Source organism: Protopterus annectens, chromosome 10.part0, assembly GCF_019279795.1.
Source record: "Protopterus annectens isolate FY-2018-M chromosome 10.part0, PAN1.0, whole genome shotgun sequence".
NCBI lineage: Eukaryota > Metazoa > Chordata > Ceratodontiformes > Protopteridae > Protopterus > Protopterus annectens.
In genome coordinates, this window is record NC_056744.1 from 1,358,625,902 (window position 1) to 1,358,651,625 (window position 25,724).

The following is a 25,724-nucleotide window of genomic DNA, read 5'->3' on the forward strand; positions in this document are numbered from 1 at the left end:
AATATCAATAAAATATTGGGTGAAAGAAGTGTCTCTTTTCCCTACAGTTGTGCAATATTTGAGTTCATACATCACTGTAGAAATCATCTATGGAAAACTGCTCTTATTACACCTCTCTTAAAACAACCCAGCCTAAAAGATACCTCTAACTTATATCCAATATCTATCCTCCCAACTCTGGCAAAGTCTAGAAAATATAGTCTACAACCAATTCTCTATATTTATTTAGCAATAAGATCTGCTATCCTCCAAACTGTGTGGATTCTGGCTGGAGGAAGTACTATGACACAACTTTGGTCCTCAGTTTATGACATCCTGCAAAGCATTGATAGAGGCATCCTCACAAAGGCATTTGGCATCACTTTTACTCCAGATACCATTCCTGGTTTAAAACCCTCCCCACTGAGAGACACTTGAACATTAAAACATGATCCCCCAAATCAGAATCTGCACCTATTACCAAAGATGTAACACAAGGGTACATTCTTATCCCCCTCCTCTTCTCCAGATTCATTAACTTCCTTGTGACCTCCACATTACCCAGTCATCCTCTAGGCTGTCAAAATGGTCATTTACCAATTAACTCATTCTCACACCAACACTCATTCCCAACTCCAGTGTGACATACATGAGCTCCACTAATGGTTTATAAATCATAAAATATTTCTCAACTTTTAGAAGACTAAAACAATGCTTTTTGGGACACCACAGAAAATTCAACTGACTCTAATTGGCTTTGACTTAACATTGCGTATCCATAGAAGCAGCTTCCAGTCTCAGTTACTTAGGATGGTGGCTCTTCATTTCCTAAATTTCCACATTGAAAAATTAGACCAAAACTAAACTGCTTCCTCTTCTGGGTTCAAAAGATCTCTCTTTCCTAACCCAACCAACCAGAGCAGCCATTGTCAAATGAGATTTCCTTTCAAAGCTTGAATATGGATTTCTCATTTTCAGTTCTACCTCCAGGAAAAACACCTTCACACTTCAGACAACCTTTAACACCATCTTCAAAATAATTACAAACTCTCCTCTCTATGAGCATCACAGTCTCACCCTAGAAAAGGTCAGCTCTACCCTGCAGACTACTCTAGCTCCAGACATTTTCTCCCCTTGCAGCTAAATTTCATGTAAAAAAACTGCTCATGCAACTTGAGACACTACTCACAAGCAACCCCAGTTCTTATTACCCCAGAACCAAATTCCATAGCACTGTACATGCTTTCTTCTCTCAAGCATCTACTCTTTGGCAAACTTTAACCATTAACTGGAAATCAATAATTAACTCCAAATTAAGAATGCAACTCAAAAAACACTTCTTTATCCAAGCCCAATTCTTCTGCTCCTGCTTCAACACAATTCCAATTCTTCTGCTCCTGCTTCAACAAAATTCCAAGTCTCTCCTCCTTCTTTGTATGATTTACTGAAGGTTGACCTACTTTATGCACTAATGTAGAGAAACAAATTTATTACTCAGTGCCTACCCAGTCTCTGGAACTAATTCTCCCTGCAAGTTCAACAAAGTCACACCCTTGTATCCTTCATATTAAAACCAAGATGAGTGTATGCATACCCTTAAATTTACTCTAGGACTGCCCTGTTTTACCCTTCTTGAGAAAAGGAATACAACATGACAGTTGGTATTGCCTTGTATTTCATGATCCTATGAGATCTATACAATACAACTGAGCTATAGGGAGAACTTTGACAGTTCTATTGTCAAAATGTAACTTTGCATGGCTTCAAAATGAGCAACATTTAAATTAAATTTACATTAAACCACCTTATTTCTTTCAGTTTCACACAGCACTCGTAAGAAGGTGAATAGGCTTACTTTTCATAGCTAATGGATGAGTATACTTTTATTCAGCATTCATATAAGGTGGTAAAATCATGAACTGCAAAGTTTTCAAATACAAATACAGCAAGAACAAGTGCAATATGTTAATTAGCATACAGCAATGCAGTTAAATAGGAAAATACTGCACAACAAATAATATAATAATGTGTTAATTATGTACCTTGCTTGGACATGACATCAGACTATCACAGGTGACAAGGTTATCAAAAGAGAGAGAGGTAATTTATAGCATGATATTATCAACAAAATATATTATTAATATAAAGGGGAACAGTAATCACAGATAAATCATTTTTACTACAGTAAGAAATGGTGTAAATAATTCTTTGAGAGGAAAAATGACATTTTTTTATTTTAGTAAGCTCATTCATGATATATTTTACTTTCCTGTGCATAGGTAGATAGGATTAATAAATGCAAACTTTAAGGTTCCCATTCTAAGCATACTTCTAAGGCTGGAAGTTGTACTGCTCCAAGCATTGTTTACAAAAGCACAACATGGTAAAGGATATGCAGCTCGTCACAACTGAATCAAACCCTTTGTAGTTTTCACTATAGTTAGTTTTATAAGTGCCATTAGATAAACACATTTTAAATCAAGGTATGTCTTACCTTCTGTTTAGGAGTTGTCTTGAAACTGTACCTAAATACATCCATTGAAGAGAAATCCTTAATAAACAAAAATAAACAATGATTTAATATTCATTATTATTTATCTCTTTTTCTCAAAATAAATAATGCACATAAATTCTTAACAATAACTAAGCATCAAAAGGCTTTTACTTATGCAGTAATTTTTTGAGTAGTTGTGATCAGTAGATCTCAGTAACCAAGACAAAGAGAAGAGTTAGGTGCTTTGAACATAAACATAATCAAGAACTTAACTGTAAGAAGGAAAGGTTGTTGGGAAGTCTGTGGAGTAAGACAAAATTCCATGTAGAGTTCAGCAGACAAAAACTAGTACTGGATGTATAAATGGAGGTTTATCCAGAGTCCAGTGGTCGCATTATGTTCTGATTCATTTCAGTACAAAAGAAATTCAATAAAACAAAGAAAAAAAAGACAGGTATTTTTGAAAAGTTCCAATTGCAAGGCCAGTCGAGTGAACTACTTGTAAGAGTCAGGGTAGAGAGAAGTGTAGAGAAGCCCTGTGATACTAACTATGCATGTGGCATACTAAAGACACAGAAAAAGCAATAATTATCTTCATCTGGCAGAAGGGCAAACAAGCTTAGTAAGGAAATGACAGTAAAAGTTAAACCAATACAAATTTGGAAAAACAGAAAGAGTTGGGACCTGGAAGTGAAAGATGAGACAAAGTAGCCACTAGGCCCATATCATGGATAGAAAAAGGTCTATAGCTGAATGAATTAGAAGGCATGTAAAATAATTTCTAGATATTATATCTGAAAGGTAATGTAGCAATAAAATCATGGGACTTTAATGGGAAGGCAACTAGAAGAAGGGGAGCACTAGAGGCTAGAGAACATTTTACTTAGATTTGTATATGTGCCAGGACAAATTAGATTCCAACTAATTTAGCAAGGAGATACGGGGAAAAGTATATCAGAATTCTGTACATATGAAGGAACTTCCTTACTATTCACAGATTTACTCAAAAAGTTACAAATTTGTGTGATTCTAATACTGACTCAAGCAGGTATGAAGGGGTAACGCATTTGTTGTAGTTTCTAAGGCTTGAATCATGGTTCTGATGCACCTTTATAGAACATTCCAGCCAAATGTTTGCCAAAGGATAAATCTATATGCTGCAAGTAAGATTTTCAAATAGCAGTGATCACAGAATTCACATTATCTTTTCTTCAGGAAAGCACTGTGACATTGTTTGAATCCACTTAACAGTAATGCTGTGAATGAAAAGGCTATGTCTTTTCAAATAAGCTAATGACTGTTGTGTGTACCACTGAATAACAGGGGCATTTATAATTAAGAGAGATTTGGCTGGTCTTTATTTCAAAAGCATTTCCTTCAACCTGATCTTATAGTCAATCTTGAATGATGAGCAGCTGGGTCATATGTGGTCACTCAGGTTACAAATAGACTTAGCAGAAGGTAGAAAAGATGACTGAAGTACTGGTAACTCTACAATAATAACTAGCCGGAACCCTCACATGTGGATTATATCCAAGACTTTACAAAATCATTAACATGAAGAAATCTTTTGCTGTACTTGTGGCCTAAAACTAGCAATAATTCTGCTAACTCCTGAGAGTACACAGACGTAAAAGAAAACTATTGCAAAAGGAAGAAGAATCATCAAGTTCATGAAATCTAAGATTAAGTACAATCTCCCAAAATCAGTGAATTTCTTTAATGAAAATGTTATAAACTTTTGAACCCTGGATCTACTAAGCATCGGCAAAACTTGTTCTACAAAATTTGAACATTTAGTACATTTACAGGGTACATATTCATCCGTGAACCTGTTTTATTGAGTCCAGAGACTCTTTTTTTAAGGTTATAATCCAATCCAGTATTTTCTTTTTCAGAAAAATTATATTGTCATTTATATTATAGTGATTTTCAAACATGCATTTAAGTCAAAGTGGGTAAAGGGAGAAATGCTCAGGGTGAATAATGAAGTACTTTTGTCTAAAAAAACAGGGCAGTGATGCTGAATTAACAGCGTCTGAAAACATAAAATGTAGTCAACCTAGGAAGATAGTCAGAAGTGGTCCAGGATACATACAGACAAGTGTCACCAAATAGAAAGACCAATGAGGGTGTTAGGTCAGATTAGTGAGAGCTCATTTGCAATTACTCGCTCTTTCTTTCTTCCTTTTCTAAAAACACCATTCAAGAAAAAGAAAATGTGTAATGGCATTTTAAAATAGACAATGAACAGAATACAGAACATCCATCATACATGAAAATAATAACGTGTAAACATAGCATAGGATGGTCGTGGTCAAATGAAGGACAAGGCATTGAATGAAGCTGAATTGTGAAAGAATTAGAAGTAATGTGAGCAAATGTCTCTACAAATGTATGAGCTCCTGTAAAAGAGTGTATATAAAATGTGTATAGAATGTGTATAGAATTTATATAGCTGCTGTACTTGCAAAAATGGTGACATACTTTAAACTGAAGAGGATGCATTTTCTGATCACATTTCCCATAATGCTTCTCAGAAGCTGGAAAGTTGTGATAAAACTACTTTGTGATCTTAGATTTGAAAGGATCACTTGGCTACAAGGCAGACTAAGCCATACTGCTTCCAAGTATGACCTAGGAGCAAAAGGAACCTGCATAATATTTTTGCAGATTGACACTTTATAAGTGAATATTAGTGAAATGAACATGCTGATGTGTATGTATACAGCTCAGTGCCATCAATGGTTCTGCCACATTGCAGATGATGCATTGTGTCATTTTTCTCTATAGACATACCAGAAGATTCTGAAATAACAATAAATCACAACCATTGCATTATGTGTTTGTTTTGATTTTCCCTTTTAGACTCTGATATGCATCTACATGGAAACAACTAATGATTCCATATATTCTCTGTAAAACCTACCATTTGATGAGACCCTTTAATGATGGACTACATTTGCTTATTGGGTATATAGCACATCTGTCTTTCTATAGCATAAATCAGATACAATAGTTCATTTTATCATTTTGATAGTCATCTGTAGAAATCCAAATACTTAACATTCACATTTTTCTTGCAAGGGTATAATATTTAAAATTATACTTTTTAACATATCTCAGTCTTGTTAATGACATGCATACAATCATTTAACTATCCATCCATCAATAAATCCATCGAAAACCCATTAAGGTGTAGAATAAACAAAATGAACTCCATAGCAGGTAATCACATGTGATTGACATATCTAATGCTTTTGCGCACAGTCTGACAGAGTGAATCTTTTGCACAGACTGTTTTTTTAAATGCCTATAAAGTTTTATACTAGCATATTCATCCTTACTTCAAGTTTACAATGAAATCCCTTGTTAAACAAAGAAAGAAAAAAACATTCTTAAGTAAACTGTGGATAAAAGTAATTTCAACTAAAATGATAACCTAATTTAAGGTGTTTAGCCAAAGAGAGTTGGCCCTTTATTTGCTATGTTACGTGATAGCATCATGGATGAACCACTTTCAGGGGGGTGTATCAAATCAACTAAACTTTGCAATGGTGCTCAAGGTATATGGCTATGGTGATTAACCTTTTGATGCTGGCAGAATTCCTTTACCAACTGCTCTTCTACCTTTGTGGGACAGAAGAGAGAAACCTTTCAAATCTAGAAAAGGAGTGTTTGGATTCTAAATTAGGTTTGCTCAAGGTTATAATGGAAATTTAGATGATGATCAAGCCAGAATACGAGATGCTTGAAAACATTAATGTGCTCTGCTGGATTTTTATTGCTGTCCACAGTATACCAACATAGTAGTATCTTGGAAAGTTTTATTCAGTAGGGCTATCATTGCTTTTGGTTTATTGTTTTTTTAGAAATTGGTCATACCTTATAGTCAGATTGTCATTAAGGCAAGTTCACTTTCATTTTTAATGGAATTATAACAGGAGATAGATTTGCATTTTAACATGTTATCAGTATAGAGTATAATTCAAAATTTTGGTAAATCTATTGGTAGTAAATTGTTAAAAAAGGATACAGAAGTGAGGCTAGCACAGATGCTTTTGGGATTCCTTGAGAATTGAGGTGCATTTTAAAGCAATTTACCTATTTAATATAAAATGATTTACTTTGACAAGTAATTATTTAACTAGAGGTAGCACTTGAAAGAGTGTCATGGAACAGTAGATCATCAAGTTCAAAAATCTTTATTAAGCCCATAATTATGGAACCAATAAGGTTTCTTCTTGTCCACAATAATGATGATAATAATAATGTAGTTTGGAATGTTGCAGTGACTGTGCAGCAACCAGTTCAGATGCCATTTCTATATATGAACAATACTGCATGTTTTTCTATGCAAGAGCACAACTGATTAAAAATGACATCTTCTATCACCTTAGGTAATGTTGGTAGGATGGATATTTTTGTAGTGAGCAGCAGAATAAGGTTTCCATATTTTGGCAAGAGGGAATAACAATAGCATTTTCCCACACTGGTCAAGAAAGATTTAAATTTTTTTTTTAATTTTTTTTAATAAAGAAAGTAGAAGAAAGAATAAAGGGAAAACAAATATTGTGCCTTGAAGAATTTTACAGCATGGGAAATGGTGTTGTTGGAAGTTTTAAGAAGTTCACATGGAAGTTGTTAGTGAACATAAAAGACATTGCTAGCATGCATGAAATCTGAGATTTCAGAGATGGAACTGGAGACTTGGTCAATAATAATATTTTCCTGTCTTGAGAAGACTGAAGTTGAGATAGGAAAGTGGATTACTAGTATTAAGAAAGGGATGTGTTGTGAAATCTGAACTGCTTTTTAGGCAGGACTTCATATTCTTCACAGAGGAATGAATTTACTGCATGTTTTAGGGTTTGAGAGACTTGCCAATGTTTCAGGCTCAGTCCGTAAGAGTAAATATGGCTTTTGTTCTCTTGACAACCATTTCTTTGGACTGAGTTTTAGCAGCCTAGTTAAAATGGGAAAATATCTGACCCAAAGATCTGAAGAAATGCTTGCAAGAAAATGCAGGTGGGCAAACTATTGATGCAGACCATATTTTTTAAATTGGGGACCTTTTGTGGTGTCCTACTTATAAATGAATTGATGCAGTGTGAAATTGACCTCAGTGGTTCATTTACTACTTTAATAAGTACTCAGTGAGCCAGGAATATATTAATATTTTATCTGCCCTAGTAGATTCACACTAATATATTCTAGTATGATGAGGTCTATGTAGAGAAAACATACAATTACAAGTTGTAAAATGAGGTTTTGATTTTTTTTATGGAAGGGAGAGTGTATGATAGGCTACAGCCAGATATAAGGGTGAGACGTTTGACTACAAATGTTAATGAGAAGCTAATTTGAGTAAAATTCATTATTGGAGGTAGTTTAAGTGGTGCCTTTACCTACCTTTTGTTTCCTGGTCAGACATTAAAAATGTATTTGCGCCCAAGAAAAATACTAATGTAGGTCTGAGACATTAACTATTTACTGTAAATGCTTGATAAAAAATACATTTACTTGTTATAGTTTTTATAACTTCTTGAATGGGGAACGGGGTAGGACAGGATTTTGTAACCTTGTAGAATGTAAAAAAAGAATGGCAATGGAAGGGATTAGTTATGGATCTAGGGTTAGTTTCACATAGCAAGCATAGTAGAAATATAGGAACTAGTTTAAAGAGGGCTTTGGAGCATTTTCTTGGAAGTGCAATTGATTGGAATGCTCAGGAGGTCATGTGAACTTTATGCTTTAAGAGAGGAAAATGTCTGTAAGGTATGCAAAGTTTGGAGAAAGGTCTAGAAGCAATTTATTAGGTGGAATGCTGAAGCTAAGTTGACTATGCTGAGTGACACTGTAAAAGTTGCATTTGAAATAAGTAATGCAAGTAACAGTGCTGTTGGTTATGTTGCTTCAGGTAGGTCTTCTAGGTGAGGGAAGCAGAAGATAGAAATGACAGTAAATTATCACCATTTTGTGGAGGAAGGCAAATATATTAATATTAAATGACAAGATTTTGCTAATTATATAAGAGAGAAGATTGTGGATTGAGTGGTTAAGGATTATGGATGAGTAGAAACTTGAGATACCAAAGGGAGAACTGAACTATTTCATGTAAAATGTTAAGGGATGGTAGCAAAATTAAGAAGTGGATGTAAACATAACTGTTGTCATATGAAGGGCTGTATGAAGAAATCAGGATTGATTTAGTAGTATAAATATGCACAGAAATGGCTGTTGTATGTATTAATGACTGTTTTATGAATTTGCAGATATGTGAACTCAAAGAGTTACTAAACTGTGACATATAAATGGAGGGTGGTACATTAATTAGTATAGCAATAACCCATGGCTGGGTGTGGGTAATGCTGGATTTACCCATGGTTGGCACGGATTGGTCAGGAGGGCAAAGCCCAAGTGACCAAAGCCAACCATGGATAAATCTAGCATTACCCACACCCAAGCATGGGTTATTGCTTTTATAAAATGACATTATTTATGAAAAAAATATTTACTTTTCTTAAATAATGTCTGCTGCCGTGGTGTTCTTCCATGGATTCTACCCTTTGAGGTTGTAGTGCGCATGCATATGGGACACACATTCCCAGGCTTAAACAGTACATCACTCATTTATAATGCAAGCAACAGAGAAATAATGTTCTTTGCTACTATTTTTTTTCCCAAAAAAAACTGTAACCTACAGACAGTAAATAAATGTACAGCAAGGACACCAAATAAGCTTATATATATCCCAGCTAACAAAGATATACCTCTACAGGTGTTCACATCACTCAGAACAGTAACACAGCCAGTATAAACCAAGTGCCAATACAGACACACACACACACACACACACACACACACACACACACACACACACACACACACACACACACACAAGTGTGTGTGGCAGGTAATTCCAAGTTCATTTGCTGTGAGCAGGCCACACTGAACAGAGAATGGACTTCTTGTCAAATCGCAAGAGATTACACCATGTACGTTAGTCAGTCCTTAACAAAAAGCAGTGTGGATTATTTACTTTCCATTTATGTCAGTAAAGGCAATTTTGTTGCTAATTCAAGCCTCAACTTCACGATGTGTTTGTTACATCCACAGTATTTTTTTCTAAATAAATGTCCCAATAAAGTCTTGCATATCTGCATATTTCCCAACATGTTTATTTTAAAAGAAAAAGGTACATCAGTCAACCCTGAGCATTCAGGTTAACTGATCAGACTTGCGATGTTCACTCCACACTAAAATAACTTCTCACTGTGAAACCTAACTATACATCACTTGTCAGACATAAGTAAAATAAAAACACAAACTGCAACTTCCAAGTAGTCTGTAATAATAACTTTATTAACGCAATCTGACCACTTTCATCCAGAAATAATTACAGACTTCATCAGAGATCTGAATAATCTAATAAAGTCTGTAATTGTGTCTGGATGAAAGCACTCAGATTGCTTTAATAAAGGTTTTTTACAGACTGTTTGGAAGTTGCAGTTTTTGTTTTTATTGTATTTATGCCTGACAAGTGATGTATAGTAAAGTTTCACTCAAGAAAGTTTGGCCATTCAATGATACTTTAGCAGCCGGACTTTTTGCTGTTGCTATATTCACAATTTACAATGGGCATCCTGGTTCAGCTTACCAATCAGTGTGTTTGTATTTGAATATTAATGGCCAGTCATTGTATAATAGGCATTAATGAATGATGGTACATGATGAATTTGTTTTAGACCCTTGTATAACTTAAGAGTGTCACTGTCTTTGTCCTTTGGGCTGTTGTTGGTAGAGGGCAGTGTGGCTATGATACCTATAAAGAAAATTATGTGAAAATGAGTTGGAATTGGGGGTATTGTAGTGCGCAAAGAGAATCATCTCTTAGAAATGCAAAGTAGAGCTTGACTCACTTAGCATGAATTTGTTTAGAAAAAATATCTCAGTGCTCTTTTTTCCCTTCATTGTTTATATTACAGAAATCATTGTACTGACCTAAAGTTACACTTCACTATTACAGGGTTAAAAAGAAAATCTCTTATCACTCAGGTTAAACTTAAAACAATTGTAACGCTTTGCAACATGCTATTTCTCTTCAAAATTATGGGAGCAAAGAACTACTATAATACTACCTGTTGCTGGTCTTTGCTGCTGTGACTCCACCTACTTCCTTTCCTACGGTTGCTGCTGCTGCTGTTGCTGCTGCTGCTAGAACTGCTGCTGCTGCTGCTGCTGCTAGAACTGTTGCTGCTGCTGCTAGAACTGCTGCTGCTGCTCTGCTGCTTTCTGTGTTTGGATTGTTTTTGTTGTTGCTGCCTATTAGGTTTGTGTATATTGTGTGAGACTGATTGGTGCTTCTTCCTCTGATCCTCAGCAGAAGAGCTTGATGAAGAACTAGAGCGTCTGTTGCTACTTTCATTGCTGCTGCTGCTGCTGCTGCTGTTGCTGCTGCTGTTACTACTTTCTTCACTGCTGCTGCTCCTCCTTTTGCCCTTGTTTTGCCTTTCGTGTTGATTTTGTGAATGCTGCCTATGTCCTTGATTTCGATCCTGCTGCTGTTGTCTTTCTTTCTTGCTGTTGTAGAAGTTCCATGATTCACTGCTAGATGAGCTACTAGAGTGTCTGTTTCCATGTTTCCTGCTGTGCTGCTATAGATTAAAAAAAAAACTTTGCTTAAAATCTAGTGAGAGCACATCATCTATGTCTAAATGCCATGATGCTCTTTATTAATAAAAGCTTTTATATTTTTGTTAGGAGTTCAGGGTGCTTGAAGATAAGTGTGCATTGATGGTGACATGTAAAGGAAGTAAAGAATGCAAAGTGTTTATTTTGGTATAGTTTACAAGTATATTATGAAAACCAACATAAGGAGTAGTCTGTACCTCACAAGTTTTTTGCAGAAGAATTCTAGATACAGCCAAATATAATGGGAAGAAATAAGCCCCCAAACACTATACTTTTTTAAATAATCTCTAATGTCTGACATTACTGAATGAATGTAGTCCTTTGTGATTTACCAAAACAAAAATCACAACTTTTACTGGGGACAGACCAAAATATAGTAGACATAATCAGAAATATTGTGCAAAGTTCTAGATATTGAGAGATAGGGGGTAGTATTCATGGTAAGAAGCTTGTTTAAAGTATAAGCATACAGCATTAGAAGACAGATGCTGAGTGATTTTTGTTACATGAACAGCTTTATAACTTTACTTGAGTCCAGACTGCTGTTGTTTTAATGTTTGCTTATTGGTCTTTTATGGCTTCTGGCTGGCTGATCCTCAGGCCACTGAAATAGTATCTTCTACTAACTTCAAAAGCATATCTGGTTCAGCCAGTACCCTGGGCCAGTATTATGGATCAGAGGCCCACCTCCTCAGCTCTTCAAATGAAGAACAAAAAAAAAAAAACACTTTATTCACTGTAATAAGCCAGTCAATAAGCAATCAGCTTATTGCAGTTAGATCTACCCCCCTCAGCTTTTGAATTCAAGAGCAAAAGAAAAAACAAAAGACATTCCTTCTGTAGGCACACCAATCAGGTGGCCAGATGCATGACGTGCTCCCCCTTCCTGCTCCAGCCATTCAGGTCCCATTTCTGTGTCTCTGCCTCCTGCCCCCAACCCTCCTTCAACATACCCTGCCTTCATGCAATACTACAGTGGTCATGCTTTAGTTAAAAAAAAATTCTCATTTTTAAATTGTAGCAAACTTCCTGCTACAAATGTACAGATGTAGCAGACAGTTGCTATAGTTTATACCCTTCTTGCATGGAACGCTACAACACCCATACTTTAGTTTCAAAACAAAAATACTTCAAAGCAAACTGCTTGCTACAAATGTAGTAAACAGTTAGTTACTACAGTTTACACCCTGCCTGCATGGAGCAGTTTTAGTTTAAAAAAATATTTTTTTTTTCTTTTAAACAGCAGGAAACAGTTGCTATAGTTTATACCCTATCTGTAAAAAGGTGTTACAGTGCTGAGGTGTTAGTTAAAAAAAAAAAAAGATTTTGTTTTTCTTTTGAACTGTAGCAACCTGCTTGCTATGATGTAACAAGCAGGTTGCTACAGTTTAGACCAGACATGGAGTGCTACAGTGCAAAGGTTTGACTGCAAATGTACTACCAGCTTTTAAAAGATGGTATTGTGTTAAAGAAAGATCCAGATCTGCTGATTGCACCCCCCTAACACTTTGCACCTGAGATAGTTGCCTCTCTTGCCCCTTTCTAGCTATGCTACTGACTGACTTCATATGCCAGGAACTCCATTGTAAGGATAATAGCTGTGGTTTCACATACGTTTGGTACCATTTATCCCTGCCTTTCTTCCTTTTACAAGAAATCTAATCCATCCTGATGGTGGGCTACATCTGAGGCCATGGCTGAAATGGGGTGACAGTGTTTGATTTGCTATCACTATTTCTGCTGGTAAAGATGAAAGGCTATTTTCTGTTTTAATAATACAGCTATACAAAAGTGCACCTACAACATTCTTGGCTATGATATCAACTTCTAGATGTCTATAGCTGCAGTCTCACCAGTTATAAGTGACTTAACCACTGGGCTTTTATCTTCAGTGAAGCGTCATTCTAATTATGGGTTCCCCTACTACAGCAACATTGTTCTTTCATTGATCTGATTGTCTAATTTGTAGCCAGTTACTTAATGACATGAACAATTTCATCAGACTGTGTCAGTAGTAATGAACGATACCATATCTCTGAGAGAATCTGATTATAAGTAAATGATTTACTTTTAAAATCAGTAATAAGGCTGTTAGAATAGGGATTAAGAATTTATCATGGAAAAGGCAGAAGTAAAAGTCTTAAGACATAAAAATATTAATAAACAAGAATAAGAATGTAACATGAAATATGCTGGTGAAAGGAACAGAAAATGCATGACTGCAAGGTGCTTGGCAGTATAATGTAACTGTTCAGGTAATGTTTTATGAAAAGAATTGCAGATATGGGAGTTAAACAGTTCCAGTAACTGTGTTTTGTCATCCATGTCATTGTAAGTAAGTCACTAATACAGACAGAAATGTGGGGCTCAGCCTTGGTAACAGGAAGTCCTGCCTAGTAGAGAATAGCTCATTATAAAAGAAATATTTAAAGCTTATTTTCTTAAAAATGTGAGAGATATCTGTATCTATATGTTTATCTCTCTACATCTGCACACACACACACACACACACACACACACACACACACACACACACACACACACACACGCGCACACACACACACACACACACACACACAAACACAAAGAAGTGCAGATGGTTAGGTTGAAAGTTTGTTTGGTTGACATCTGTTTAGTCATCTGATTTGGTAAACTAAACAGATGGTCGACAGGTGTGCGAGACAATTTTCAGGATTTCAGAATATTCCTTTTCCCCAGTTTTGTGTGATCTTGGAGTTGGAGAACATATATAATTAGCAGGGGGTGTTGTGGTACAGCCCCCATATAGGGGTACATATAGGCTTGCCCCTAGGTTTTTTTTTTAGTTTTTCTATGCACCAAGGCTGTTTCTCAGCACATGTGTAGTGTTGCCAATATTTGCCATTTTAGAGTATTGTGGATACTGTTCTACATGTTTACAAAAGTGGATATCAGTGGAACATTAGATAATCATGCGTGTATATATATATATATATATATATATATATATATATATATATATATATATATACATATATATATAATATATATGTATATTTCTTAAGTAATCCTCTGAAGATGTAAAACAAAGCAAACTTCAAAAGGGGTCTGAAGAAGTACATGTTATTGTTTGTACAAAAGCACTTACATTAAATAGTGGTGGCTTATCTCATTCATGCCATCTTTGTTTTTTATGTAAAACAAAGCAGAATTTTTTTTGCGGGGGATGGTGAACAATTTTTAGCCATGTGCATTAACACAGGCAGCCTATAATACTTACAAAGCAGGGACGTTGGGAGGCATGATTTCAGTTTTATTTTCGTGCTTTACTGCACGATGATGTCAGCTCATCAGGGCAGCCAGTCGAAATGGAGCTCACCGCGCATGTATTTCCGGCCGGTTCAAATGCTTTTCGAGTGGGAGGATATAAGCGTTATGTTGGTCGAGCAGGAGGATTTACACATTATGTTGGCCTCGCTTCAACTAAGGATTTTATTTAGAAGGTCTTGCAACTGAGGGTTAGTGAGTAAGGTGTGTGTGTGTGTGTGTGTGTGTGTGTGTGTGTGTGTGTGTAAATGCCCCAGGTGGGATGTACTGGTGATTACTCATGGTGGTGTGGTAGGGAATACCTCAGGCTTGAACCCTGTACCTTGTATGCAGGTGTTAAAGACCTGAATTCCCTACCCACCACCATTTGTAAAAAAATTGCAGATTTTTGCCTCATATTTGATCTGATGATCTATTCCTCATATCTGTGGTTTTTAAATATTGCAATGCTTGAAATTTGATGGTGCAGTGGTAGCAATGTAGCATTGATGCCTCACAGCTGTAGGTTCTTGGGTTTGGTTCTTGGCTGGGGTGCCTTCTTTGTGGGGGGGTCTGTATCTTCTCCCTATGTTTGTGGGGTTTGCTTTTGTGTCCTCCCATGTTACAAAGACATGACTGCATTATTTTTTCCTGCTGAGAATTGTTTTTTTTTTTGTTCCAAGTCAGACTGTCCTGATTAACAAACTGACAGGCATTTAAATTTCAGACTTCAGGTGTCTAAATGTTTACTTCCTTACATATTTGATGGTGCAGTGGCAGTATTGTTGCCTCACAGCTATAGGTTTTCTGGTTTGATTCTTGGCTGTAGTGCCTTCTGTGTGGAGTCTGCATCTTATCCCTGTGTTTGTGTGGATTTGCTCTGGTGTCCTGCCATTTTACAAAGACATGTGTCTACAATATTTCTCCCTGGGCCTCTGCTGAAAATTGTTTTTGTTTCGTCAGAAGTAAAATTGACAGGCATTTGAATTGCAGACTTCATATTCTTCAGAAAATACGTAGTAAAACAACTTTTTATTCTAGCAATAAATATATAGTAACACAACCTTTTTTTATAGCAATATTTTTAAGTTTATGACTATTTGAAATTTGTCCTTATTTTTGGGACTGTAATACCCTGTTATTGGCTTTGTCCAGGTTTTTTGTGCTAAGGTTGACAGCTATGGCAAGAACTGAATTCACTGAATATGTTTGAGGGCTGTATTCCCTCATTACTGGGTTTGTCCAGGTGTTTTGTGCTAAGAGGTTGACAGCTATGGTGAGAACTGAATTCATTAAATGATAGCCATTTAAGTTTCAGTCTTCCTCTCTTTCACAAAGCAGGTGATTTGGCATAGTGATATGTTGTTCTGACTATTTTGCACAGTGACCTTGGCAGTAAAATGTATGATGGTAACACAGCATTTTATTCTAGCAGCTTTCCAAGATTATACAAGCAATGTTTAATGTGTTCCTGTTTTTTGCCCTTTTGACCCACCCCAATAAATTTGGCTTTTTCCAGACTTTTGTGCTGCGAAGTTGAGATGTAGTTGAGTATTGCGTAGATTTTACAAGGAGCTGAGAGCTGCAGGGGAAGAGAAGTTTAGTGCTGATTATGCTAAATCGGGTAACATTGCTAGTAGCACAACATGTTGTGTACTTGCTTTTAATGCAGAAGGTTGTTGGTTCTACTCCCATAAGGGGTGAATGCTGCTGTACTGAAAGTTAAGACACTAACTATGAGCCTGTTATCAGTTTGCCATCCATTTCCTATTGCAATATTACTAGCTTATTTTTAATGTAATTTAGGCAATTTATTCCTCAGGGGCATCAGGCACTTTATTTTTCGGTGAAGCCATGAAATATAAAGGTGATTGCTAGCAGCAACCTCTTCATTAGTTAGATTTATTTAACGTGGAATTATTTAGATGACTTTTTTTACTACTTCAGAGATTGTGCATATTATTTACTGATAATGATGGACTGTAGAAGTTTGAGTAGACTTTTATGATGGAAATGTTCTGAATTGGGCAGTTTTGTTTCATTGTTTACTGGAAAAATGTGCAAAGCAATAGGAAGGTGTATCAAAGATCACATGTATGTTTCATATGCAAGGGGCCTATGATTTAAAAGCAGCCCAGAATTCATTTTTATCTGCCACGGGTAAAATGTATTTTTCTTTGAATGTGGGTTTTAATGTTGTTTCAATGAATGTGAGTTTCAAGGGCAGAGAAGTTTTAATGCCAAGTTTGTTTAGCAGATGTCTTAGTGTTTGTGCTGTAAAATGCAAAATAAAACTTTCAAATGAAGTTCAAATCATCATAGAAGTAAATCAGTATGCACATTAGTGTTTATGGTAAATGGAGTGAAATAGCAAAGTAATGGATCATTGGAATGGCTGCAGGGGGAGGCTCCACTCGACCATGGTTTTGTGAGGGGGAAGGGCGGCAAACTTAGACAGCCCCAGCTGAACTATACCTCCCAACTGTCCAGATTTTCAAAGAATGAATAGATTTTTTTGCTTCTTATTTTTGGTTTGTTCCTCAAAATTTGTGGTTTTCTGGCAAATGATTTAGGAAGTAAGTCACTAAATAATGACACACTAGTTTCAGACTTTATAACCTTCAGAAAAATGCATGCTAAAATAAGACCTGTTCTATCAACTGTCCCAGTTTATACAAGAGCAATTTTTAGTACTGTTTATGTTCCCTCAATATATTTGGCCTTGTCCAGATTTATTGCATTAACAGGTTGAGAGGTACATGCAAATAAATTGCTTTATAGAATTAGGCATAGCCAAACCTCAACTGTCCCTGATTTTGGCTCAAAATGTTGCTCTTCCCCTAATGATCCCTCCACAAAATTACAATTTTGGAAGAAAACATGGAGGGTTTACTTTACTTTTATAAATAACTGTAATGATCAGAGTTATACATTACTTTTATTTCAGAAATGCATGTAGATTCTCTAATTTTGTCAGCTGCTCTAAGTTAACTGTGCTCATATTAAAATGGTGTCCCTCCTTTGACAGATTCCCAGCTGTATTGTCTGGCAATTTTATATTTTTGCATCACATTTTTGGTCCGTTTTTCATAAAATTGCAGTTTTCTGGCAAATTAGTGGCAAATTGTTAAAGACTGAAGTTAGAAAATAATGCAGACATTTCAGTTTCAGATTTCATACCTTTCAGAAAATTCGTACTGATGCAAGACCTACTACTATTCTATTATCTTTCTATGTTTATAAGAACAATATTTAAAAAAAATGTCCTTATTTTTGGGCCTTTGCCTCAGTTTTATTTATGAGTTTGTTGCTGTAAGAGGTTGAGAGGTGTGTGTGTGTGTGTGTGTGTGTGTGTGTGTGTGTGTGTGTGTGTGTGTGTGTGTGTGTGTGTGTGTGTGTGGTAGGTAGCATACCTCTCAACTGTCCACATTTTGCAGAATGTCCAGATTTTTGCCCCATATTTTTTGTCTGTTCCTCATAAATTTTGTGATTTTCTAGAAAATCATTGAAGGCTGAAGTTGCTAAATAATGACAGACATTTGAGCTTCAGACGTAATGTCCTTTAGAAAAATTCATACTAGCACAAATCCTGTTATTCTAGCAACTTTCTCATACTAGCACAAATCCTGTTATTCTAGCAACTTTCTGAGTTCATGAGAACATTATTTAATGTCTGTCCCTGTTTATTTTATGCTTTGTCCATATTTCTTGCACTAAGAGGTAGGTAGGGGTGTGTGTGTGTGAATGAAACATCCTAGTTAGTGGTAGCAGGTGGTTAGTAATTTACTCAAGCTCAAAACCTGTACCTTAGTTACAGAAAACAAAAGTATAAAGTCTCTACCCCAACTGCCATGCTGCATTTTTCAAAGAACTGACATTTCAGGTTAATTTTCAATTCAAGGAACCGATTTTGAGTGAATTTATATTATATTATTGAAGAAGCATTACAGCGAATGCCTCTTCATCGACACTAAAAGAACGAACCGTGAATTACAAGAATGGCCGTAGCTTGGCTGGGGAGGGGGGTAGCAGTTTGAGAGCTGTCAGTACAAATTTGAAAATCCTAGCTACACCCCTGTTACAAAGCCATGCAATTCTGTTCAGCTGCATAAATGTCTTAATGCAAGCATCTGTACAGACAGAGCAGAGATAATTAGCATAGGCCATTCCTCCAGAATGCCTCTTTTGCATTTAGGGTAGGCCTTTTCTTGGTGCAGCGCTGTGGAAGGGCTACCTCTGAATCGTAACTGCAGTAACATCTTTGAATCTGTTCATTCAAAGTGTTGCATTACATTAATTTGTCATGGCTTACATATAAAATTATCTGTTAAAATCTGTGTCTACAGATGCGCCAGTTTATGAAATATCAAACAGTAATTCAGATATCACTAATATATTTTACAGGAAAGGTTTTTGATCTATCCTAAGACAAAATACACATTGTTCTTTATTATTTTTAAAGGTTTAATTAAGGGCACCAGAATAATTGGTTTTAGTGTATCTAATGACATTTTTTTGTTAAAATATATTTTGTAAATAGGCCTAACTCTTAATCCAGGGAACTAAAATGGGAATAAAGCTATCCATACTGGAGGAGGGTGCAGTTGGCTACATTTGATGTTAAAGTTAATAGGTTTCTGGCCGAAGTGTCAGAGAAGTTTGTTATTGGATACAAAATTACCTGGAGTAAAGTGGGCAGTATATAAATGGTTAAGATCTGTATCTCACAGTTTCAAGAAAAAAAAATATTCCATCCTGTTTTCAGGTTACTGCCTGCATGGCATTCATGTACTATCCTCATGTCTACATAATTTTCTCTAGGCACTCCTTGTTCCTCTCACCACAAAAAATATGCTGCCTCAGTAGGTGCCCTAAACAGTTTGTATTTACTCTTACGCTTGTGGCCTGGGTCATGTTTTAAATTAGATGGTCAATTCACTTAACCAGTTACTATATGAATACTTTTAAAAAGCTGCTTAACCAACTATTGCAGCTAAAAACACCCTTATGTCACAGTAGATCATAAGTTGTACTAGTAATGGTAACATTAACCATGCTTAGAAGTCGTGACATGCTTTACTTCTCCAGCTCTGAAACTAAATGCAGCCACACTGTATGAAATACTTGTCAGCATCAGTGCTGTCACTATCAGGCAGGTATCAGATCTATGAAAGGATCACGTTTAGGCATTCTGACATAAACATGACACAGTGGCTTACAAAATAACTAAAATGTTTAACAGATCAGTGAACGAAGGAGAGAAAGAATAGGCCAGCTATTTTGCCATTAGACTACATTTTATAATTATTAAACTATTGACATTTTGCAGGTTTTCCATTAACCTAGTCAAGATGGGTGCCACATGTGATTAGGACTTGTACAAAAATTACCTTTTGTGATGTAGTTCTCAGAATCTGCTTTGCTGTCAAGAGAGACATTTTGCCTTTTGGCTCTTCCTCTTCAACAGCATCGACTTCCTCCTCAGCAACTAAACGGATTATTTTTGAAGCTGCTTTATCACCTGCCTGAATTTCAACTTGTATTTTCTCAATAGATCCTTCAGTGTGGGCTGAAAAGACAAGTGTTCAGAATGTTCATGATATTAAGATCATGTTTTAGTTACTCATGTATGAAAATTACAGTGGCTGAACTCTTATAATAGACATACCTGGTTTAAGAGAAATCTGAACATCCTTTTCTCCAAGCAGGAAGTATAGAGGAGAATGCCTAATAAATGTGCCAGATTGTGATGTAGTCTTGATACAAGCTTCCACTGCTATGTTCACTAATTTTGCACAAGCTTGGTAGGTTTTTTGATAGGTGGATAAATAATGTCTTTGTGAATCACTTGAACTGTACTTTGAGTTCATTAATGTATTTTCATAACTATGATGTTCCTATAACAGAAAAAAAGCTTAAATTAATCTCAGTTCATTCAAAATATATATACGTTAAATTATTACACACATTTTACTTACAGCTGAGATTTGTCCGGAGGAAAATTCTTGTTTTGTGATGGACTGTCTGTCAGCAGATGGGGGAAGCACTGGGGTTCGTCTTGCCATATCCTGATCTTCAGTATTTTCTGACACAGCAAATGTCTGGGCTCTGTAAATGTAATTAGAAACTCTTAGCCCATAAATACAGAAATGTGCTATCAGAGGAGTACTTGAGCCATCATTGCATCTATATCTCTAGGTACTGAAAAAGTGTAACATCTACAATCAACACCTTTTCCCACTTTTATTAATCTTTAAATCATGAAATCTTTTATACTTTTGGATCATGCTACAATTTCAAGAATTCTGTTTCTATAAGCCACCACTCCTTCTAGGACAACAAATGCTTTCTTGTATCAGCTCTGATTCGACTACTACTCGACTACTTTACATTTTTGAGATATATATATATATATATATATATATATATATATATATATATATATATATATATATATATATATATATATATATGGTTTCCTATCAGAAGCCTGAAACACTATAAGCCTGAAAATCAAAATCCTGAAAACTATAGACTGAAAGTTCAAAATCCTGAAAGACCAAAATCCTGAAACTCAAAATCCTGAAAACACAAAATGGACATACTGACGTCATTGTGGCTTTGCTATTGTTAGCCCTGTGGTGTTGGTCATGCGTTGGGTTCAGGTAAGTGTGCGGTTGGTTTTATGTTAGGGTTAGGGGCGGTTTAAGTGAGTTAGGGTTAGAGGCAGGTTAGGCATGTATGCAATAGTGACAAATATTGGGGTTAGGGTGGTTTAAGTGAGTTAGGGTTAGGGCGCGGGTCAGGTGAGTGTGCGATAGTGATGGACCTTAGGGTTAGGGTTAGGGTCAGGGTCAGTTGGTAGATATTAGTGTCTTTATAGTGACATATTAGCATTATTTGTGTTTTCAGGGTTTTGAGTTTCAGGATTTTGGTCTTTCAGGATTTTGAACTTTCAGTCTATAGTTTTCAGGATTTTGATTTTCAGGCTTATAGTGTTTCAGGCTTCTGATAGGGAACTATATATATATATATATATATATATATATATATATATATATATATGTCTACTTTCATTCACTGAAAACTCATTTCACTGAATTTCAATTCACCCTCAAAAAAATCGCTGAAAGCTCAAATCACTGAAAACTCATTTCACTGTATCACATTTCACTGAAAGCACTGTTGGGCAAATAAAATGTGTATGCCCTTTTCTCCACTGTAGCGTGATCCTAGAGTTAGTATATATAGTTAGGGGGGTGCCAGGGGTATAGCCCCTACTTTGGGTATTGTGTGGGGCATAGCCCCCTACGTTGGGTATTGTGTGGGGCATAGCCCCCACCTACTTAGCTTTTATATTTATGAATCTGATTTCACTGAAAGCTAACAGTATAAAACCAAAAGTAAGTGTGGGCTACACCGCCCACACCCTCAAATGTGTGGGGCTGTGCCCCCAACACCCCCTAACTATATATAATAATGCCAGGATTGCACTACAATGGGGAAAAGGGCATATATGATTTATTTGTCCAGCAGTACTTACATTCTGTGTGAAATGAGTTTTCAGTGATTTGAGCCTTCAGCAATTTGGCATGCATGTTTTGAAATTCAGTGAAATGAGTTTTCACTGAATAAAAGTAGACCCATATACACACCATGGTATCATAATTAACTTGTTGAAGGGCAATAGAGGTAAAGTGCATGTATTCTTTATGACTTGGGTCTCCCTTCTTCAACACTATATATAAAGCAGTTGAGGGATAAGTAGTAAATGATGTAAAATGATCCATGAGTTGACAGCAACCTCTCCTTCGACCACCACATTTCCACTGTGATCAGAAAGTCCTTCTATGTAGCACATCTCATTACCAAGGAGTTTGCATCCAGGAAGAAAGAGGTCATCATCTCTCCTACTCTTCCCTCATTAGGCCAATCATAGAGTATAATGCCCTATTTGGCATGTACCTCACTAGACATATGAAACAGCTGGAAAGGCCACAAAAGTACCTTATGAAGAGGATCCTAGGCCTTAAACACATGTTCTACATGGACAGACTAAAAAAACTCCAGGTATTCTCTGTATCATCCACTGAGGCGATCTCTGCTTTACTTACAAAGCCATGTCTGACCCAGCTCTATTAGAGATGCTACATGTAAAGAAATCCCAATCCCTCTGCATCACACGCTCCAGACACCCCAACCTCATTACTACAATCAACAGAATATACTGAAGGGACAGGTTCATAACCCTGAGACTGCCCATGCTCTGGAATAGACTTCCCATACATATCAAGCAGAGCACCTCACTGGCCCTCTTGAAGAGAAATCTTGATGAGTGGATGGGAAATATAAAGTTCACCCCGGGGATCACTCCAGTGGCTCTACTTGATAGAGGCAATGAGAACTAACATCGGGCAGCAAGATGCCAGGACACTTCTATGGGCTAGGATTGTAAAGGCTCCAGGGCCATAAGCCTAGTACACACCTATGAACCTATGAGTTGACTACCTACCAAAAGCATTACTGGCTGTTACTTGCACAGCACCAATAAATTGAATCTGCTTTTTTTTCTTCTTAAGTTCTACATTTGTTGGTTATTTTGGTATCTTGGGGTGGACTAACACCTGTCTCCTTGTTTACTATTTTAAAAGAACAAAACAGGTTCATTCCTGTGCAAAATGTAGTAACCTGGTCTGGCAGTTAGCAAACAGGTTTAAGGCTCTGATATGTTAATGAGCTACCATCTATAGTCAAGGGTTTGTCTCCTTCCACTTCGTTTTCCCTAATGCATTACATTTAGCCAGTTTGTTAAACAGACAGGGCTCTTGGTTTGTTCCTAAAAGGGGCACTTGCATCCAGTGGGCTTAACCACTTAAATGAATAAAAAGAAAATTAAGCAAGACAGAAGCATAACTATCTAATTAACTGTTTTTCAAAGCCTTACTTTCTATCTCAGTGTATAGGAAGTATTGTTTTAAGAAATGAGTTCTTACTTAGAAACAGGATTTTCATCATAGTGGCCAGAGCTAGGCATCAGCATGGAAATGAAAATTGGTTGTAGTTATAGACATTCAGTCACTACAGCTTCACAACTTGCTGAAGATTCACCACAAATATATGTTTAATTCCAGCAGAGGAATGCAGATCACACAGATTTCACTAATTCATATTACTTGAGCCATTGAATGATCTATATAAATGTTTTATATGTGCATCCATGTTTTTTGTTTTTGTAAAATGCTTAAGTAATAAATAATTCATGTGAAAGAAGACTTGTCATTTCTTAAAGTACTTCCATCACTTTCTGAAGCTTCTTTATTTTACAATTAGTTTTGTTTCTAGTTGTACTCCTCATGTTAAAGTTGCAAGTCATTTTGCAAAAAGTTTTTTACTTGTTTGTTTATTTGTTTGTTTTTATGTGTTTTATTCCATTGTTTATTCATTTTCTCTATAACAATACCCACAAAATGATGTCGTGGTAGGTATCAGGCAATTATTTACATACAACCATAAAGCATTCTGGTTAAATAAAAATAACTTATTCCTTTAGAAGAGCAGCCACTTACTTACATCAATACTACATAATCACGTGTGTTAATTTTAAATGTAAGTTGCTCCACTTGAAATACCTAGTTGTCAATGTGTCTTTCTAGGAATCAGGAAGTTCCTGCTGATGCATTTAGCATGGAAATACAGTAGCCTATACATTATGATGAATTTTACATCAGACAGGATTATGTCAAATGACTAAAAGTAAAGGTGTGGTTCATGTTTATAAATGTGTTATATTCTAAAACTGTTTCAGTTTCAGTGGGTATATCTTTCAAATACACACATGGGTGCAAACCAACACAAATAATTTTATTCAGGTCAGATAGAGAACTATTATTGTGAATTAAATAAACCTCACTACTGTTTGCAAACTATTCAGGAAATGTCTATCACAAATACAATTTATTGGAATAATCTTCTATTTATTTGTTTATTTACATATTTATTTTATTTATTTATTTGCATATTGTTTTACTAGCGTAGGTCCATCCTGTAACAAAACAATGTGCAGTATGAAATCAACAATGGTAAACATTTGTAAGTATACAGTGACAATCTGAAAACAAATTCTATACACACACACACACACACACACATATATATATATATATATATATATATATATATATATATATATACACACACATATATACACACACACACACACACACACACACACACACACACACATTTATGCAAGTAGACTAGAAATAGGAAGTCTAGAATTGATGTAGAAGGAGAAGGGAGTGATGAGTGGTGGAAGACAGGTTAGGACAGGTAATAGAAACAGTAAGATGATAACGGTACTACATAGTGTAGAGTACGTTTAGAGCAGTAAGGCCACAGGCAACCAAATCAGAGGTGTGCATGAGTCAGTTAATGTCACTTGTGCGTGATATGATATAAAAATAGGGACAGTGCAGTATTTTCTTTGAACATGTATATTTTATATTCATACTAGTTGTATACGTTTGTGTGCCAATCAATTGTCTACGGTTTAGCCACCAGCTGCTTTTAATAAATATGTTACATTCTTGTGGGTAGGATATCAAAGAGTAGTAATGGCCTTTCACACAGGAGGCATTTTGTACTGTCTGTACAATGTGTAAAAATAGGAAAAGGAAGGAACATGAACAGGAAATAATACCCATACAAGGTCATACAGATGATCTCATGAGCAGTACCTCTAACGTACATGCCTAACTACACCCTATATTTTTTCAAAGTGCTGTTTGTGTTATAACATCTATCCTCATCCATTGAGTAAGAATGGAATGTGTCAACTGTTAACTATTGCTTGTGAAATAAGAGCTGGCCCATGACTGTTAAATCTTTCTCCATACATATCAGTCTACCTGAGTCAGAAACTGAAAATGGAGTGCTGACAATATTCTTATAGGTTCACAGGTTCATAGGTAGGTACTAGGCTACTGGCCCTAGGGCCTATATAAGCCTAGCTAAATGGTACCCTGGCTTTTGCCAGCCAAGAAAATTATTTTCCTGTGCCCCCTGTCAAGCAGAGCCACAGAAGTGATCCTTAGGGTGAATTTCCTATCTCCCATCCAATCATCAAGATTTTTCTTGAAGAGTGCTAATGAGGAGCTTTGTTTGATATAGATAAGTAGTTTGTTCCAGATTATGGGAAGTCTCTGGGACAGGAATCTATCCCTCCAGCATGTTCTGTTTATTGTGGTGACAAGGTTTAGGTCCCTAGAGCATG

General features: G+C 36.1%; 1 protein-coding gene across 1 annotated transcript in view; it reads right to left on the bottom strand.

Annotated features, from left to right (window-relative positions):
• The window catches only part of LOC122813600 (vitellogenin-like), an 88,652-nt gene that overhangs the window by 18,552 nt on the left and 44,376 nt on the right, over window positions 1-25,724 (bottom strand). The window contains exons 20-24 of the mRNA XM_044086013.1: window positions 20,431-20,560; window positions 20,121-20,349; window positions 19,843-20,021; window positions 10,615-11,130; window positions 2,474-2,530 (exon numbers count right to left, since the gene is read on the bottom strand). Of these exons, the coding sequence (XP_043941948.1) occupies window positions 2,474-2,530; window positions 10,615-11,130; window positions 19,843-20,021; window positions 20,121-20,349; window positions 20,431-20,560 (1,111 nt within the window). The remainder of the gene's footprint in view (window positions 1-2,473; window positions 2,531-10,614; window positions 11,131-19,842; window positions 20,022-20,120; window positions 20,350-20,430; window positions 20,561-25,724) is intronic.